The sequence below is a fragment of the Phyllobates terribilis genome, unplaced genomic scaffold (genome assembly GCF_046119375.1).
Source record: "Phyllobates terribilis strain yellow unplaced genomic scaffold, ASM4611937v1 Scaffold_1__5_contigs__length_1240528914, whole genome shotgun sequence".
Lineage (NCBI taxonomy): Eukaryota > Metazoa > Chordata > Amphibia > Anura > Dendrobatidae > Phyllobates > Phyllobates terribilis.
The window spans coordinates 532,974,149-532,994,717 of record NW_027362761.1 but is presented as its reverse complement, the minus strand read 5'-3'; the positions used below and the strand labels follow the sequence as shown (position 1 = coordinate 532,994,717).

Genomic DNA, 20,569 nt, shown 5'->3' with positions numbered 1-20,569 from the left:
CGATGAGATGGAGCAAGGAACCATACAGGGTGATTACACACAGCCAAGACTCATCTCATCCCAACGTGGATTGGGTGACAATGAGGAAGAGGAGGAGGAGGAGGAAGGACAGGAGCTAGTTTCATGCACTATAGACGGTACTACCTGCACAGCTGTCATGCCATCTGTTCAGCGTGGATGGCCAGAGGACAGAGAGGAGGAGGAGAGCATGGTCAGTCATCCTCTTGGTGAGGACACGGAAGTCTTGCCTGTTAGTAGTCTGGCACGCATGGCTGAGTTTATGTTACGCTGCCTTTCCCATGACCCACGCGTTCTCAAAATTTTGGGTGACAGGCATTACTGGTTGGTGACACTTCTAGACCCACGCTACAAGGAGAACTTTATATCTCTTATTCCTGAGGCGGACAAGTCTACAAAAATGGAGCTGTACCAGAAGGCCCTTGTTGCGGAACTATTAAAAAAATTCCTATCTGAAAACGCTGATGGCAGAGGGCACACATCATTGGACAACCAAGGAGTATAGGCGAGAGAAACACAACTTCAATCCAGCAGAGGCAGTGGAACACTGTCAAAGTTCTGGGAGAGTTTTCTCAGACCCTCCCATCGGACAGGCCCTGAGGAGCGGGGTACTCTCACAAGGAGCGCAAAGTTTGGGAAGATGCTGAGGGAGTACCTTGCCGACCATACCAACGTCCTCCGTGATTCTGCTGTGCTTTATAAATATTGGGTATCCAAGCTGGATACGTGGAATGAACTGGCTCTCTATACCTTGGAGATCCTGGCCTGCCCTGCCGCCAGCGTTTTATCAGAGCGGGTTTTAAGTGCCGCTGGTGGAATTATACTGTAACTGATAAGCGCATCCGCCTTTCAACTGAAAATGCTGACAGGCTGTCTCTTATGAAAATGAACAAGGGCTGGATTAGGCCAGACTTCTCAACACCACCGAATGATAGCAGCGTAACATAAACTCCAATCCAGTGTCTTTTCTTGGGAGGTGTATTCCCATGAACCTTTTCACACCCACACATGGGTATACGCTTCCTGATTTTAGCTATTTGCTCTTGTCCTCCTTCTCCTCATCCTCCACCACCATATCACCAGGGTGACCGTGGTCCGTGATGCAACACCCACATAATTTTTTTAAGGGTGTTTATGATGCCGGTAAAAAAAAATTTTTTATACAGTATGTTCATGTATACCCCCCCAGGAGTAAATGTTTGTCAGTCCATACATTTAGTGCATGGGCATTACAAGTATAGGAGGCCCGCTCCTTTCTAATGGGAACACTTTTTTATGAGGCCCTCCTCCACGTCTCTTCCAAGGGGCATTGAAGTGCCTCCCAAACTTTGGCAGCCCTTGCATTCACTGCATAGGCCAACACTATGGGAGACTCTCTCCTTTTTAATGGGAATTTGTCGTTACTGTGGCCCTGCTCTATGTGTCTTTAAATTCTTAGTGGGGTTTTTCCTAAAATTGGTCAGCCGCTGGATTCACTGCATACCCTATAACTGTAAAGCAGACTCTCTCCTTTCTAATGGGAACATGTCGTACCTTGTTACTGTGGCCCTGCTCCTTGTGTCTTTAAATTCTTACTGGGATTTTTCCCAAATTTTGCCAGCCCTTGCAGTCATACCATGGGCATTAACACTATAGGATACCCGCTCCTTTATAATGGGAACATTTTTTTTACTGAGACCCTCCTCTATGTTTCTTCAAAGGGGTATTGGGTTGCGTCCAAATTTTTGGCAGCCCTTGCAGTCACTGGATATGCAATAACAGTATAGGAGACCCACTTGTTAATAATGGGAACAACAAAGCATAGCCGGCTGATGGCTCTCTAACAATAGCTAGGGCCGACTGCTGGCCTTTTAAGAATAGTAAGGGCCGTCTGATGTCCCTATAAAAATAGGCTTTATGACTTTCTGAGTCCCTCCATCATAAATAAAACAGGAAGTGTCTGATGATGTGTCACACACCACATTGCCAGCTAAGGTTGTAAAATGTTAAAATTACATTTCCCGGTGAATGCATTTGTCATAAAAAAAACTTAAAAAAACCCAAAACAATACGATATTTCTTTAGTATAAAAAACAGCGTCACCAATTTAACAACAATGTAATCACATTGTTCAGCTCATGCACCTCCTCCTCCATCTCCGAAATGACCACATCAGTCACAAGCTGACAGCACTGCAGCACTTCCTTGGCCAAGCGGCAACAGGCTGTGCTGAAGATAACATGCTTAATGCTTAATTGACAAACCACCCAGCGCTGCAGAGTAGTTGAAAGCTGTAACACAGCAGCCTGATCTGTGACTCTCACCGCTGAACATACAGCCAGGCATGGTCGTGTGTGACAATGGGCGGAACCTGGTGACAGAGAAATGACAGCCGGAGTAGATACGGTTTCACTCTATGCCAGTCCTTTCATCGAGCTAAAGAATATGGCTGTGGTGAAATACAACTCCCACTGAGAAGCTGTTTCAGATTGAAAAACATTGTGCCCACCAGAGGATTTGATTCCGAGGGCTAACCTTTCTCCCCCACTCAAGCGCCCCATAGCAGCTGCAATGTTAGCGCTATCATGAACTCTCCTGAGGTAGAAGCCAAGGCACGATTCTCTGGTGGGACCATCCAACCCTGCCGAGTGTAACATTCCTGGCGGCGTGCTTGCATGGTGCACCACCTCCCACCATGCAAGACCGCAATCTTACTTGTCAGTCCAAGCTGCACATTTTGTTTCAGTATCTGCTGTGTCCATGTCTCTTGTCTGAATGCTTTGGGTGTCGGCGTGGCTTCTGCCTGTTTCTTATAGTTACTGTGTGCACAGTCCTAATGTGTCCCCAGCCTATTGCTGTGAGTCACTGGATACTTAAACCCCCTCCACCCAGTGAGAGGTGCCTGAGCAACACTTTCAGTCAGTTTGTCTTTTGCAACTGAGTTGCCAGGTCCTGTCCTGACTCTAGTCTGTTTCTGCCACCCTGAGGGCTGAGTACCCAGGGCCTCTACCTGTACCTGTGACTTCTAGTCAGTTTCTGCCACCCTGGATGCTGAGTTCCCGGGCTCGGTCCTGTATCTTGTTCCTGGTTCAGATCCTGTCTGAACAGTGTCCTAGTCTGTTACTTGTTTGTCTCTGTCTGTATCTTCCTTCTTACCTGCAGTATCTGAACCTGCACCTAACTCCAACTCGTGTATCTGGTTCTGCTCGTTCTGTTTCCCTCCCTCAGTATCTATCTCCTGTGTTCCAGCTATCTTCTTGTGTTTTCCAGTCTGTTCCATGTGAACAGAGCCCTGTCCTGTCTACCGCATCTGAGGGTTTTGCTTTGCTCAGCTTGCTCACCGCACCGGCGGTTTTGCTTTGCTGTTTCACTGCATCTGCGGTTTTGCTCTGCTTTGCTTGTTCACCGCATCTGCGGGTTTTGCTCTGCTTTGCTAGTTCACTGCATCTGCGGTTTTGCTCTGCTTTGCTTGTTCACCGCATCTGCGGGTTTTGCTCTGCTTTGCTAGTTCACCGCATCTGTGGTTTTGCTCTGCTTTGCTTGTTCACCACATCAGAGGGGTTTTGCTCTGCTTTGCTTGTTCACCGCATCTGCGAGTTTTGCTCTGCTTTGCTAGTTCACCGCATCTGTGGTTTTGCTCTGCTTTGCTTGTTCACCACATCTGCGGGTTTTGCTCTGCTTTGCTTGTTCACCGCATCTGCGGTTTTGCTCTGCTTTGCTTGTTTACCTCATCTGTGGGTTTTGCTCTGCTTTGCTTGTTCACCGCATCTGCGGATTTTGCTCTACTTTGCTTGATCACCGCATATGTGGGTTTTGCTCTGCTTTGCTTGAGCACCGCATCAGCGGTTTTCCTCTGCTTTGCTTGTTCACCACATCTGCGGGTTTTGCTCTGCTTTGCTTGTTCACCGCATCTGCAGTTTTGCTCTGCTTTGCTTGTTCACCACATCTGCGGGTTTTGCTCTGCTTTGCTTGTTCACCGCATCTGCGGTTTTGCTCTTCATTGCTTGTTCACCGCATCTGTGGGTTTTGCTCTGCTTTGCTTGTTCACCGCATCTGCGGGTTTTGCTCTGCTCTGCTTGTCTACCGCACCTGCGGCTCTGTTCCTGTATCCCAGTCTGTACTGGTCCCTATGCTGCTTACGTTTATACTTGCCAGTACTCGCCTGTCTGCATGCCAGCCATGCCTGCCAGTGCCCACCTGTCTGCATACCAGCTGTGCCTGTCAATATCCACCTGTCTGCATACCAGCCGTGCCTGCCAGTACCCACTAGTCAATATGCCAGTTTAACCTGCCTGTTCCTGCATTCAACGGTGTGGGTCAACAGCTGTGACCGGGGTCTGACCTGGAGTAGCACCTGGTCCCTCTGCTCGGTTCCTCCCTGGTTCACGGAGTTGACTGAGCCGCCGTGTGACCTTGGTCGGATCGGGTTGATACTTAGTTACGCCCCTCCAGGCACTCCTTGGTTCATGGTACAGTGGGATCACTAATCATGCTCAAGCCAGTCTGCCCGGGCGTGTGCGTAACACCGAGAAGCAGTCCTGGCTAAGAAAAGTGTGTGGAAAGGTTCCCGGACACTCTATGGCTGCTTATTTACTGAGGTGGAAACCCACGCAAACACGGGGAGAACATACAAAGTCCTTGCGAATGTTGTCCTTCCTGGGATTTAAACCCAGGATCCCAGCGCTGCAAGTCTTCAGTGCTAACCACTGATCCAATGTGCTGCCGTTCACCCTCTAATATCTAACAGGCTGGAGAAAGTTGCACCTACTGCCACTCTATCTTCAGCTCCTTTGTGAGAAAATGTATTTGGGCAGCCACTCAGTCTACCAAATAAAATTCCTGAGAAGTAAATTGGGGATGGCTTCGCTACTGGTACTGGGGGCAGTGCTAATACCATGGCGTCGTATCATAGTTTGCTGGAAATATTCCAGGCTGGTAGGAGGCAAGCAAATTCCCACAGAAAAGTACCAGCAGTAATGTTCAGGGACTTGTAGAAGACGGAGACAACACCGGGAGAAATAGTGATGGCTGGTGACCGAGTATGGACACGAGGCATGAAGCATGTGGTTGTGAAAAGCTTCCACCTCCACAAGCCTAAAAGGCCACATTTCAAGTGCAAGCAGCTTTACAGGATTTCCTGGGAGAAATGACACGCAGGCTAGATAGGGTTTCCCTCTATGCCAGTCCTTTCACCAAGCTAAATAAAAAAAGTTGTGAACTGGCCCCGTACCGTCCCTGGCCACGTTCACCTGTCCATGTGTTTGTGGTTAGGCAGTCCTTCCCAGTAAGTGCACTGGGGAGGGCACGGGTAATGTTGTGGGACCCGTGCTTTTGGAAGGTGGAGGCGATACCGGGAAATATAGTGGTGGCTGGGGACGGAGTCTGGACACCCGGCCGCCGCCGGCATGAGATTGTGAAAAGCTTCCGGCTCCACGAGCTTAAAAGGCCATATTTCAAGTGCAAAAAGTTGCCCAGAAATCTGGCAGTTTAGTGTTGTGGCCTGTGGGTGGGTGGCTGGCTGGCTGCAAACTTGCACTTACATTCCAAGTAACAGAAAACTAAGCAGATGGTGGCCTCTATCATCATCATGGCCTCACCTCGGCACTATGAACTCTCCTGAAGGAGAAGCCAGGGCCCGCCGGAGGAGTCTCCGGTTCTCTGGTGGGCCCGTCCAACCCTGCCGAAGAGCATCCCTGGCTAAGAAAAGTGTAGGGGAAGGTTCCCGGACACTCTATGGCTGCTTTTTTAATGTGGATCGGCCATGCTTATGCATGTTATTTCTCAAACCGCATTACAGATCAGGCCATTGTCCAACTCTGTATTCAAGAAATTAAATGCGCAAAGAAAGATGTGTGTGTGTGTCAAAGCACCACCGACAAGGGCGAGTTGATGTTGGACGGGCTGCCATTGCTTCTGCAACAAGCTGCATTACAGGACTTCCTGTGAGAAATGACATGCAGGCTAGATAGGGTTTCCCTCTATGCCAGTCCTTTCACTGGGGAGGGCACGGGTAATGTTGTGGGACCCGTGCTTGTGGAAGGTGGAGGCGATACCGGGAAATATAGTGGCGGCTGGGGACCGAGTATGGACACCCGGCCGCCGCCGGCATGAGGTTATGAAAAGCTTCTGCCTCCATGAGCTTAATAGGCCACATTTAAAGTGCAAGCTGCTGTCAAAAACTTGGCAGTATAGTATTGCAGCCTGTGGGTGGCTGGCTGGCTGGCTGCCTGCAGACTTGCGCTTGCATTCCAAGGAATGGGGTAGGGACAACTGAACTCTGCAGTGGGACAAGGACGTGGACGGTGATTGTTGCAAGTCTGCAACGACAGGTGCATGGCGGGAGGCATCTTCGCATGCGCCACTTATGATGGGCACACTTTTAGGCAGTGACCTGGGAGTCATAGATGCTTCCAGAGGTCTTCCCCATGCTGTTCCCTTGTCTTTTCAGCACTGTATGCATGTGTCTGATGATGTGTCACACACCACATGGCCAGATAAGGTTGTAAAATGTTAAAATTACATTTCCTGGTGAATGCATTTGTCTTGGTTGAAAGCAATGCAAAAGGGCAAAATCGCAACGTGTGAACATAGCCCAAGGTGTGGAGGAGTATTTTTGGTTTTGGTTATTTATTTTGCCTTCTATACAAGTCATTACCCTGGAAAGGATGTTCCTTTAAACCCATTTTGGTTTCGTTTTTGTATGTTTTATTGTAAGTCCGTAAAAGTGGCGTAATACTCTGAAAATTTTGTTAACAGCAGTGACCTGGGAGTCAGAAATGCTTCCAGGGGTCTTCCCCATGCTGTTCCCAGTGCTCATTTGAGCACAGTTCCCATCGATTTGGGCAATTTTTAGGCCCTCTGCAGACCGCCGGGTGGAGCCGCCTGCAAAATGCTTGAGTTTCCCATAGACTTGCATTGGGCTCGTTGCTCGGGTCGAGCACCCGAGTATTCCAGTTTTCTCGACCCGAGCAACGAGTACCCGAGCATTTTACTGCTCGCTCATTACTAGTTGGAGGTAATAAATTTATCGCCTCATGTCTGCACAGTGTGAAGTATTACGGCTGGGCCTGACATTTGTACATAATAATTCATTTGATTATTTCACAGCCATGAAGGAACTGTTTCTATACTCCCCGTAAACTGATCCTGAAAAAATTGCACAATAAATCAGGAGAGGAACACGGATTAACATCTAGGGCTGAAAAAGAAGCGTTGGCCATTTTAGAGGAGTTACTCAGTAAACAGGATATTGAAACAAAAGGTACGTTCCCTAAATCAATACTTCCAAGGTCAACGACGTTCCCTCACTTGTCCTCTGCCCCCAAATTGAAATTTTCACCAAATTGGTTTTGGCGGACTTCAAGAAAATTCCAAATTATGTTGTAAGTGATAACATTACTCCATCACAGCGTCGTGCCCTAAATGAACTAAGGGCATTAGACGACGTGTTGATAAAAGCAGCAGACAAGGGAGGCAATGTCGTGATCTGGCCCATTCAAAAATATGAAAGAGAAGCTTCTATGCAACTTAATTGGAAAGACACCTACACTACAGGGTGGGCCATTTATATGGATACACCTAAATAATATGGGAATGGTTGGTGATATCAACTTCCTGTTTGTGGCACATTAGTATATGGGAGGGGGAAAACTTTTCCAGATAGGTGGTGACCATGGCGGCCATTTTGAAGTCGGCTATTTTGGATCTAGCTTTATTTTTTTCAATGGGAAGAGGGTCATGTGGGTCACACATCAAACTTATTGAGAATTTCATAGGAAAAACAATGGTGTGCTTGGTTTCAACATAACTTTATTCTTTCATGAGTTATTTACAAGTTTATGACCACTTATAAAATGTGTTCAAAGTGCAGCCCATTGTGTTGGATTGTCAATGCAACCCTCTTCTCCCACTCTTGACACACTGATAGCAACACCGCAGAAGAAATGCTAGTACAGGGTTCCAGTATCCGTTGTTTCACATGCTGCACATCTCGTATCTTCACAGCATAGACAATTGCCTTCAGATGACCCCAAAGATAAAAGTCTAAGGGGGTCAGATCGGGAGACCTTGGTGGCCATTCAACTGGCCCACGATGACCAATCCACTTTCCAGGAAACTGTTCATGTAGGAATGCTCTGACCTGACACCCATAATGTGGTGGTGCACCATCTTGTTGGAAAAATTCAGGGAACGTGCCATCTTCAGTGGATAAATAGGGCAACACATCATCATGTAGCAATTTCAGATATCCAGTGGCATTGAGGTTTCCATTGACGAAGAATGGTCCCACTATTTTTGTAGCCCATATACCACACCATACTATCAATTTTTGTGTTCCAACAGTGTTGGAGGGATCTATCCACTGTGGGTTAGTGTCAGACCAATAGCGGTGGTTTTGTTTGTTAACTTCACCATTCACAAAAAAGTTTGCCTCATTACTGAACATAATATTCTGTGTAAACTGAGGGTCCTGTTACAATTTTTGTTTTGCCCATTCTGCAAATTCAGTGCGCCGAACTGGGTCATCCTCATTGAGATGCTGCAGCAGCTGGACTTTGTAAGGTTGCCATTTGTGAGTAGCTAATATCCGTTGAAGGGATGTTCAACTGATGCCACTCTCCAGTGATATGTGGCGAGTGCTATGCTGTGAGCTCTTGCTGAATGAATCTAGGACAGCCACTGATGTTTCTTCATTAGTGACAGTTTTCTTGCGTCCACATTTTGATAATCCAACACTGAACCTGTTTCACGAAATTTGTCAAGCAGTTTGCTAAGTGTACCATGGGAGATGGGTGGTCTCGTAGGGTGTCTTGCATTGAAATCTGCTGCAATGACCCAGGTACTGCGTTCACCAGACATCAACACAATTTCTATCCACTCCTCACGTGTTAACCTCTGCAACATGTCAATGGCTGTAAGCAATGAGAAACTTGTAAATAACTCATGAAAGAATGAAGTTAGGTTACAACCAAGCACACCATTGTTTTTCTTATGAAATTCTCAATAAGTTTGATGTGTCACATGACCCTCTTCCCATTGAAAAAAATAAGTTGGATCCAAAATGGACGACTTCAAAATGGCCTCCATGGTCACCACCCATCTGGAAAAAATTTTCCCCTCCCATATACTAATGTGCCACAACAGGAAGTTGATATCACCAACCATTTCCATTTTATTTAGGTGTATCCATATAAATGGCCCACCCTGTAGATTACATTATTGCCCAATAGCATCATATAAAGTGGAACTACAAACCATCCTGCAGAGAGCACTGGATCAAGATGTCTTTACTAAGAAAATCTTTCAGGGACTCTTAATTGAGTTCACAAAGATTCGACATTTTATCTTCTACTGAAGATACACAAATATTCCATCAATCCTCCGGGACGACCAATTGTCTCGGGGATTGATGGGTTGTGTGATCCAGTATGTAGATTCCTTCGTACGTACGTGACGCTACTGACATGCCAACAAAAATGTGTGGGGTGATCATTGAATGGGACATGTGGCTGCTCACAGCTGATGTCGAATTATTTAACACGTGTATTTCTCATGACAATGGTATTAAGGAGGACCGCTTCCTCCAGATGAACAGCAACTGGGATGGCCAAGTGTATGATCTTATTCTGGAATTTTTGCATTTTGTCTTGACCCACAACATGTTTGTCTTTAAGAATAGAGTTTTCATACAAAAACGTGATACTGCCATGGGGGCAGCATGCGCCCCTTCCTATGCCAACCTGTTTCTCAGTCTCTGGGAGAGGTCCATCTTTCACCAAGATGGATCTTCGACCATTGACCGGGTGCAGTGTTGGTAAAGGTATATTGACAACATTTTGTTTATCTGGCAAGGGAACAAAAAAGATAATAGCATGTTTTGTGGATCAATTAAATTGCAATACTTTGAATATCAAATCGACATATCAAGCACACAAGAAAAAGATTGATTTCCTAGATATAAGCTTTGAGGTTGACAAGGGTTGATTGATGCAAACGGATGTTTTCAGAAAAGATACTTCTGTTAAATCATTATTAGATGCCTCCTCATCCCATACCCCACATACTATCAAGGCAATCCAACTTGGACAGTTCCTCAGGATGAGGCAGATCTGCTCGACTGACCAGAAATTTGAAGTCCAGTCGAATGATCTAAATGAAAGATTTAGATCTCGTGGATATAGCAACCATTGCATTAAAAATGGCTATTTAAGGGCCAAGAAAACTTCGAGACAACAACTCCTATTTAAATCAAAAAATGATATTAAAATGGATCAAAACATCAGATTCATTTCCACTTATAATTGCCAGTGGAAGCGGAAGCAGGAAATAGTTAAAAAACACTGGTCAGTCTTATTGACTGTGTTAGCCCAAAATTAGGTAGAAATTCTACAATTTATGGCAAGACGAGGGAAAAATGTAAAAGACCTGTTGGTAAATAGCCACTATGTAGCTAAAACAATTAATCCACTGAATCTTGGTAATATTAAGCAAAAATTGGGTTGCTATCCATGTTGTGACTGTCTGGCCTGTAAAAATAAAAACCTTGTCAAGAGTACACATTTCAACTCAGCTGATGGAAAGAAGAAATTTAATCTTCGCCATCATATCACATGCAGTACCACACATGTGATATACCATGCCACAAGTTCATGTTCAAAAATATACATAGGGTTGACATCACGACTGCTAAGCTCATGTGCCTGAGCATGTCAGGGATATAATGAACACCCAAAAAGTTGATGACCTAGCTACCCTCAAAACCCTTCCAAGACATTTTCGTACTTTTCATGGCTGTGACGCAAGTGGTTTGCGAGTTATTGGCATCGATCGTATACACTGTGGCATCAGAGGGGGAATTTTGAAATGCATTTTGGTACAAACAGAATGTAAGAGGATTGCGATTGTGGAACACTATGTCCCCCGTGGGATTAAATGAAAAATTAAGTTTTGCCCCATTTTTCTAGTCCTCATTCACTATCATAAATTCTTCTTTCCTGATTTTTTTCTTGTTGATTTCTTTTAAATTTGTCTATTTGTTTTGTTTTTTAGTCTAATGATGACCCTTTCTTGGATCCTGGTTGGATGGTGGCATAGGTCGTATACACGGATAGGATATCACGTGAAGCATTGGGTTGAATCATAGTCAGAATATCCCTCTTTTTTGTGTACCATGAACATTATAAAGGGTCTGTGGAAAGTTTAGAGAAGGGGACAGTGATCCCATGAGATGTTATTTGATGAACACTAGAGGGACACCTTTACCTCTTTGGAGTCTTTGATTCAAAGACACATGATATACGTTTAATGGATTACTCCTTTGTCAGTATATATGATATGTTCTGAAAGAGATACTTCGAGGACTGGGATCCTCTCGACAACTATCTATTCATTTGGGTACATGTCACAGTAATTGAGTGCATTATATAGTGGACTCAATATCTGACCTCTTTTCCTTTGAAATTTGGAGCTCATAATCTACATAGTATGTATTTTATATGTAGTTTGTAGACTTTTTATATACTCTTTTGGATTTGTTATGATAGTGATCCACATCTTAGATTACCAATACGGTGGGAATCATGAAGTAATATATACACTTAATGCACCGTATTTATCACCTTACACTTTTAATCACTTTTTATTACTTAATTCTGATTGGATCATATTCTTGATTCATCATGGACTTCATCATTTTTATCACATCACTTAATCATGATTGTTTACATATATTTTTTTAATTTATTAATGTATTTTTACTTCACTCCTTCTTATTGTACACGTATTGTTTAAAACTCTTGTTCACATCATGTATCATGTATTATTCACGTTTTTTTTACCTAATATTATCATTCTACAATATTCCTGAGGCAGTCATGTTATCTGTTAGTTTTAAAATTGATTTGTGAGTAAACTTAAGCTTTTGCTCCCCCAAAAGATGGCGATACTCTGATAGAAAATGACTCCACCAAAATGTCCGGGCATGCGCTTCGTGGTCCCCTGGCTAGACCTTTCATTGTGGCCTCAGAACACCCAAGTGCGCATGTGTAGCATCAGCGTATCTGCCTCCTGCCCGGCAGAGACACCGTCCCCCTTACCGCCGCGGTCCTGCTCCAGCGTCTTCCGGCCTCCCTGCAGCTGCTGCTGGTGCACGCAGCTTCCCCGGCTCTGTGCTTAGGGCGCGCGCGCGTGCGCTCCCTCCCTCTTAAAGAGGGAGCGCGCGCGTGCCCTCCCTCCCTCTTAAAGGGGCCGCGCGCGCAGCCCTAAAAAGTCCCCGGACAATGGCCGGAGGACTTCCCCTATAAAAGGCACCTCCTCCAATATGGAGGTGCCTGGGCAAGGTTGTTGCTTTGTGATTCTTACTTTGCTTCAGCCCTCAGGTCCTCTGCAAGTCAGTCCTGTCCACCAGTCTGATCTTCAGTCCAGTCCGCCAGCCTGACTGCTCTCCAGCCCGACAGTCTGTCTACAGTCTAGTCTGCCAGTCTATCTATGGGCTCTGCCCGCCTGCTTACCTGGAAGCACTAGCCTGTTACCTGCCGTGCCTGCCAGCCCACTTACCTGGAAGAACCTGCCTGTTACCTGCCATGCCTGCCAGCCTGCTTACCTGGAAGCACCTGCCTGCCCGCTTACCTGGAAGCACCTGCCAGCTACCTGTTGTGCCGCTAGCTTGCCTACCTGGAACACTCACCTGACTATCTGTCTAATCTGCCTGCTTGTCTACCCGGACCACCCGTCAGCCTGCCAGCCAAAGCTTATCCGCTGTACCTGTCAGTTTCTGCCTTCTGACCCGTGGGAGTCGCCTGCTCTCATACAAGGTCAGTCCTAGAGTGGCACCTGGTCCCTCTGCTCACTTCCTCCGTGGTGCATGGAGTCGACTGAGCCGCTGTGCGACCTTGGTCGGACCGAGTTGATACTTAGTAACGCCCCTCTGGCCCCTCCTTGCACCGCAGCACAGAGGTTCCACCACCCGGATCCGTAACAGTTTGCATGGGCCATGGAACCCAGTGGCCCACAGGCTCCTTTCCTTGCTGACCTGTACCAGGAGGTTTTTCGTCAGAGATCCCAACAGGAAACCATCTTGACCTACCTGCGGTCTGTCAACTCCCGCCTGAACACGCTGCCCACCCCATCTGTGTCCATATCGAGCTGAGCTGCACCCGCTCCGGCTGCGCCTCAGCCTACTAGTGCCACGACATCCAGCTCTGGACCCCGGCTCTCTGCGCCTCCTCGTTTTGGGGGAGACCCCATCTTATGTCGGGGGTTTTCTGAACCAGTGCACGCTGCACTTTGAACTCCTGGCACATCAGTTTCCCTCTGACTGGGCCAAGGTAGCATTCATCATGTCTCACATCACTGGGGAAGCATTGGCATGGCCAAACCCTCTATGGGAGAGAGGGGATCACCTGGTGTCCGATCTTCCGGCTTTCCTCTCTGCCTTCCGGAAGGTCTTTGATGAGCCTGGACGAAGGACTTCTACTGCTTCCTCATTGCTCTGTCTACGCCAATGGAGTCTCACCGTGGGCCAGTATGCCATACAGTTCCGTACCCTCGCATCTGAGCTTGCCTGGAACGACGAGGCCCTGGTGGCCACCTTCTGGGATGGTCTTTACGGATGGATCAAGGCAGGGGCGGACACAGACTGTAGTGGGCCCCTGTGCAAGAAATTTTGGGGGGCCCCCCCTGCCCTTCATAAGGCAACAAAGTTATGTAAACATAACCCCCCATGTGCATCTCTCACCCCCCCATGTGCAGCTCTCATCCCACCCATGTGCAGCTCTCACCCCCCATGCATCTCTCATCCCCCCATGTGCATCTCTCATCCCCCCCATGTGCATCTCTCACCCCCCATGTGCATCTCTCACCCCCCCATGTGCATCTCTCACCCCCCCATGTGCATCTCTCACCCCCCCATGTGCATCTCTCACCCCCCCGTGTGCATCTCTCATCCCCCCCGTGCATCTCTGATTCCCCCCACTCCTAGTTAATTAATTGTATTTAAAAAAAATAAAACTTGTTATACTTACCCCCATGCAATCCCTGCAGAATCCTGGCGCTCGTCCACGTCGCTGCCACCAGGTTCTCCTGACGTTCGGCCATGTGACGGCGCCACATACATAGCCATCAGCTTTTGTTTTGGCCAAAAGATTTTTAAAGCCGCCACCACGATAAGGTAGACTCTTCTGGGCGGGCCCTACTCTAACCTATTAAAATTTTCTTAAAATATCCAATACTCTTTTTAGATATATTTTTATTTAGTTTTCTTTAAGGGAATGTGTCATATACATTTTTTTTTTAAATGACCAATAATACCACATACAGGGAATACCGCCACACCATGACCAGACCACATATTACCACAACATAGTGACCGAATAATACCACACAGAAGGGAGAAAAACTGCCACACCATGACCAGACCACATATTACCACTACATTACTAATATTACCACCACATTACTAATATTACCATACGTGTCATTATACACGGGAGCTCTATACATGGTATGTATAACGTAAGTGTCCAGGTAATCTAGTGATCACCAGTGAAATTATACACAGGAGCTCTGTATATAGTGTCAGTGTACAGGTAATACAGTGATCACCAGTGACATTATACACAGGAGCTCTGTATATAGTGTACAGGTAATACAGTGATCATCAGTGACATTATACACAGGAGCTCTGTATATAGTGTCAGTGTACAGGTAATACAGTGATCACCAGTGAAATTATACACAGGAGCTCTGTATATAGTGTCAGTGTACAGGTAATACAGTGATCACCAGTGACATTATACACAGGAGCTCTGTATATAGTGTCAGTGTACAGGTAATACAGTGATCACCAGTGACATTATACACAGTGTACATGTAATAGACTGACTCACCGGTGAAGTCCTTCATCTTCGCTTTTCTCCTTCATCCAGCACAGACCGCCATCACGTCTTCCAGCCAGGACTCGTCTCTGCATAAAATAACACAGTTATCTAGAGCACATTCCTCAACTTCTACATTACGCAGCTGAATACAGACGTGCATCCACCATCAATATATGGTTAGTTATTATGCAACCTACCATTCCAAATATAAATTGTAATCCATCACTGTGCCCCCATTAACTGTAAATAGGCACTTAATATATAATTTAATTAGAACCTCTACTCTTTCCGCCAATTTGTTACCAGTCACACTCCTGCATCCGCAACGCCCCCTACTCTATACTTCCTGCTCCCCCCATTCAATATTTACATGCACCCCCTGCCCCAATTCATTATATCATGTCCGTGCTCTCCCCACCCCATCATCATTTATCATTTACTCTCCCCCACCCCACATTCGTTATGTGCAGCTCATTATCCCCCTACTCCCAATTCCCCCATGTGCAGCTCTCAAACCCCCCCATGTGCAGCTCTCATCCCCCCCCATGTGCACATCTCTCACCCCCTCCCCCACATGTGCCCCTCTCTCACCCCCCTCCCCCACATGTGCCCCTCTCGTCCCCCTCCCCCACATGTGCCCCTCTCTCATCCCCCTCCCCCACATGTACCCCTCTCTCATCCCTCTCCACCACATGTGCACCTCTCTCATCCCCCTCCACCACATGTGCACCTCTCTCACCCCCCCCCACATGTGCATCTCCCATCTCCCCCCCCACACATGTGCATCTCCCATCTCCCCCCCCACACATGTGCATCTCCCATCTCCCCCCCCCACACATGTGCATCTCCCATCTCCCCCCCACACACATGTGCATCTCCCATCCCCCCCCCACACATGTGCATCTCCCATCTCCCCCCCACACACATGTGCATCTCCCATCTCCCCCCCCACACACATGTGCATCTCCCATCCCCCCCCACACACATGTGCATCTCCCATCCCCCCCCACACACATGTGCATCTCCCATCTCCCCCCCCCACACATGTGCATCTCCCATCTCCCCCCCCCACACACATGTGCATCTCCCATCTCCCCCCCCCACACACATGTGCATCTCCCATCTCCCCCCCCACACACACACATGTGCATCTCCCATCTCCCCCCCCACACACATGTGCATCTCCCATCCCCCCCACACACACATGTGCATCTCCCATCCCCCCCCACACACACACATGTGCATCTCCCATCTCCCCCCCCACACACATGTGCATCTCCCATCTCCCCCCCCCACACGTGCATCTCCCATCTCCCCCCCCACACACACACACATGTGCATCTCCCATCTCCCCCCCCACACACACACACACACATGTGCATCTCCCATTTCTCCACTCCTAGTTAATTGTATTTAAAAAAAAATAAAACTTGTTATACTTACCCCCATGCGATCCCTGCAGAATCCTGGCGCTCGTCCAAATCGCTGACAGCAGGTTCTCCTGACTTCCGGCCATGTGACGGCATGACCGGAAGTCAGGGGAATCATGAAGGCGCTGCTGCAACAGCGCAGCTCAGCGCTGAAATGTCCCGGACCCGGCGCATAGCATGGGGCCAGGGGCCCCATGAGGAGAGAGACGCACAAGAGGGGGGCCCCCGAGGGGGCCCCTACCGGCCGGGCCCCATACTGGAGTCAGGGCAGTCATGCCCTGATGGCGGCCCTGCTGGAGGCTGGAGGGGCCCCCTCTCCCTCGGGGCCCCCGTTCAATGAACCGGCTGCACGGGCGGTAGTTCCGCCCCTGGATCAAGGATGAGCTAGCCGGCCGGGACATTCCTACCACCCTGGATGACCTGGCGTCACTAGCTACCCAGATTGACATCCTTTTCCTGGAATGAGTTAAGGAGACTACCCAGGAGAGAAGATTTCCTCGTCTCGCTCCTGTTTTCCAGAAACCTGCCTCCCAACCAGCAACTCCCCGGGCATGCTCGCCCGAACCCATGCAAATTGACCAGACCAAGATGGTCAAGTCTCGTCAAGAGACATGCCAAGCCGAGGGGAGCTGTTTCTACTGTGGTAGTAAGGAGCACCTGATCCGTTCCTGCCCGGTGAAGCTGGGAAACTCCAGTGTCAAGGACCACTCGGAGAGGTCGTCCTAGGCAAGAGCAAATCCTCTCTGTCTTTGACTCTATCCATTTCTATTTCCTGTGGAGAGATCCGCTTCTTTGAAACCGCCCACCTGGATTCCGGAGCCGCCGGGAATCTCATTTCTCAGTCCCTTGTGGAGAAGTATCAGATTCCTACCAAACATCTGGCCGAACCATTGGCAGTCACTTCCGTGGATGGAAGGCTCCTTCCGGTGACCATCCTGCTCTTCACAGAACCTGTAACCCTTCAGGTGGGAATGCTGCACTCGGAGAGGATCTCCTTCCATGTGCTATCTGGACTCTCTCACTCCCTTTTGCTTGGTCTGCCCTGGCTACAGAAGCATGAACCCATCCTGAATTGGCGATCTAGTGAGGTGCTCTGTTGGGGGCAGGATTGCCATGGGGCCTGCCTGGTTCCGGTTCGCCCGGCTCGACCCCCGTCTACTCCAGCTAATCTACCTGGTCTGCCGGCACCCTACTGGTCCTATGCGGACGTCTTCGACAAGAAAGAGGCTGAAACACTACCACCTCATAGGCCGTATGACTGCCCCATCGACCTGGTACCTGGTGCTCCTCCTCCCCGCGGGCATATCTACCCCTTGTCGCTGGCTGAGACCCGGGCCATGTCTGAGTACATTGAGGAGAATCTTGCTAGGGAATTCATTCAGAAATCCACTTCCCCGGCTGGAGCAGGATTCTTCTTTGTTAAAAAGAAAGACGGCTCGCTACAGCCGTATATCGATTACAGGGGGCTTAACCAAATTACCATCAAGAATAAGTACCCCCTGCCTCTCATCTCGGAGCTGTTTGACTGCCTTAAAGGCGCGAGGGTCTTCACCAAGCTCGATCTTCGTGGGGCGTACAATTTGGTCCGGATCCGCCAGGGAGACGAGTGGAAGACGGCATTCAACACCCGGGACGGTCAGTACGAATACCGCGTCATGCCCTTTGGTCTCTGTAATGCTCCAGCTGTCTTCCAGGAGCTAGTTAATGACATTTTCCGTGACCTCTTGTATTCTTGCGTAGTGGTATACCTGGACGATATCTTGGTCTTCTCTCCGGATCTACCCTCACACCGGAGGAACGTTCGTCAGGTTCTGCTAAGGCTCCGGCAGAATCGTCTCTACGCAAAATTTAAAAAATGTCTCTTCGAGTAGACTTCCCTTCCGTTCCTGGGATATGTTATCTCCGAGACTGGTCTTCGAATGGACCCCGAGAAGGCTTCTGCCGTCTTAAAATGGCCCCGACCGGAGGGCTTGAAGGCGATTCAGCGATTCCTGGCCTTCGCAAATTATTACCGCCTCTTCATTCCTCACTTCTCCTCCCGGACTGCTCCCATCTCCGCGATCACCCGTAAGGGAGCAAATCCCAAGGAATGGATTTCCGAAACAGAGGAGGCCTTCGTCTCCCTAAAACAAGCCTTCTCCTCCGCCCCTGTGCTGCACCGTCCGGATTGCAACAAGCAGTTCTGCCTGGGGGTTGATGCTTCCTCCTCCAGAGCCGGAGCGGTGCTCACCCAGAGAACCCCGTCCGGGAGAATGGTAACCTGCAGCTTCTTCTCCAAGCTCTTCTCCTCATCCGAGCGCAACTATTCCATAGGAGATCGTGAGCTGCTTTCCATCAAATTGGCGCTGGAGGAGTGGCGCTACCTGCTGGAAGGGGCTCTGCATCCGGTGATCATCTACACAGATCACAAAAACCAGGCCTATCTACAAAGCGCCCAGAGACTCAATCCGCGTCAGGCCCAGTGGTCTCTATTCTTTGCCCGATTCTGCTTCTCTCTACATTACCACCCTGCGGACAAGAACGTTAAAGCCGATGCTCTATCCCACTCTTTCCTGTCCTCCGACCAAGAGGAGGAGCCTCTTTATATCATCGACCCCTCCAGTGTAATGACTGTGGCCCCCGTTTGACATGGCTTGTCTCCCACCTGGTAAGACTTTTGTAGCTGTTCCGGATCATAAGAAGGTTAATCTCTGGGGTCATTCGTCCAAACTAGCTGGCCATGCAGGCCAGAGGAAGACCTTCGTACTCATCGCCCGGCATTACTGGTGGCCTTCTCTACGCAAGGATGTTGCGGATTTCGTCACGGCTTGTTCCTCCTGTGCCTGTAACAAAGTTTCCAGGCTTCTTCCCGCCGGCCGTCTCCTGCCTTTACCCATACCTTCTGCTCCTTGGCAACACATTGCTATGGACTTTATTACAGATCTCCCTGTTTCTGCCGGTTGTACCGTCATTTGGGTGGTCGCTGACCGCTTTTCTAAGATGGCTCACTTCATCCCTCTGCCTGGTCTCCCGTCCGCATCTGTGTTGGCTAAGGACTTCATTCAACACATCTTTTGTCTCCACGGCGTACCCCTCCACAATGTGTATGATCACGGGGTCCAGTTCACTTCGTGGTTCTAGAGAGCTACGTGTAAGCTGTTGGATGTCACCCTGGATTTCTCCTCTGCTCATTATCCTCAGTCCAATGGTCAAGTGGAACGTATCAACCAGGTCCTTACCAGCTTTCGCCGGCATTTCGTCAATGCTCACCATAACGACTGGGTTGAACTTCTACCATGGGCCGAGTTCTCATATAACAACCATGAGAGTGAGTCTTCTTCCAAATCCCCGTTCTTTGTGGTCTACGGACAACACCCCTGGATCCCGTTTCCTGTCTCCGCTTCTGTGGACAATCCTGCTGCAGAGTCTCTGGTCAGCGAATTTTCTACTATTTGGGAAGACACTAGATCCGCACTTCTTCAGTCCTCTGAGCGGATGAAGAGACATGCTGATAAGAGACGTCTGGATCTGCCTCAGTTCCAACCGGGAGACAGGATCTGGCTCTCCTCCAAACATGTTCAGCTCAAAATACCATCGTATAAGTTGGGTCCGCAGTTCATCGGTCCTTTTGAGGTTGTCAAGCAAATCAATCCCGTGGCTTACAAGCTAAAACTCCCAGCCACCTTACGGATTCCCAACTCCTTCCACGTATCTCTCCTCAAACCAGTTGTTTTTAACTCTTTTTCTGACGATCCAGGTACCACTCCAGCTCCAGTCTCCGCTGAGGACATCTATGCGGTAGAGAACATTTTGGCCACCAAAAGGGTAAGAGGAAAAACCTTCTTTCTGGTGGATTGGAAGGGGTTTGGCCCGGAGGAGAGGTCTTGGGAACCCAGGGAGAACATTCATGCCCCTCTTCTCCTTAAAAGATTTCTTGCTGGCCTAAAAAAGAGGGGGCGTAAAGGGGGGAGGATACTGTAGCATCGGCGTCTCTGCCTCCTGCCCGGCAGAGACGCCGTCCCCCTTACCGCCGCGGTCCTGCTCCAGCGTCTTCCGGCCTCCCTGCAGCTGCTGCTGGTGCACGCAGTTTCCCCGGCTCCGTGCTTAGAGCGCGCTTTCCCTCCCTCTTAAAGGGCCGCGTGCGCCATCCTAAAAAGTCCCGGGACAATGGCCGGAGGACTTCCCCTATAAAAGGCACCTCCTCCAATATGAAGGTGCCCGTGCAAGGTTGTTTCTTTGTGATTCTTACTTTGCTTCAGCCCCCATGTCCTCTGCAAGTCAGTCCTG

At 48.7% G+C, this 20,569-nt stretch overlaps 1 protein-coding gene across 1 annotated transcript in view; it reads right to left on the bottom strand.

The window, feature by feature from the left end:
* Positions 1-20,569, bottom strand: part of LOC141168646 (granzyme A-like) — a 223,202-nt gene that overhangs the window by 187,905 nt on the left and 14,728 nt on the right. The window contains exon 2 of the mRNA XM_073655068.1: positions 14,883-14,959. Within this exon, the coding sequence (XP_073511169.1) occupies positions 14,883-14,898 (16 nt within the window). The 5' untranslated portion in view covers positions 14,899-14,959. The remainder of the gene's footprint in view (positions 1-14,882; positions 14,960-20,569) is intronic.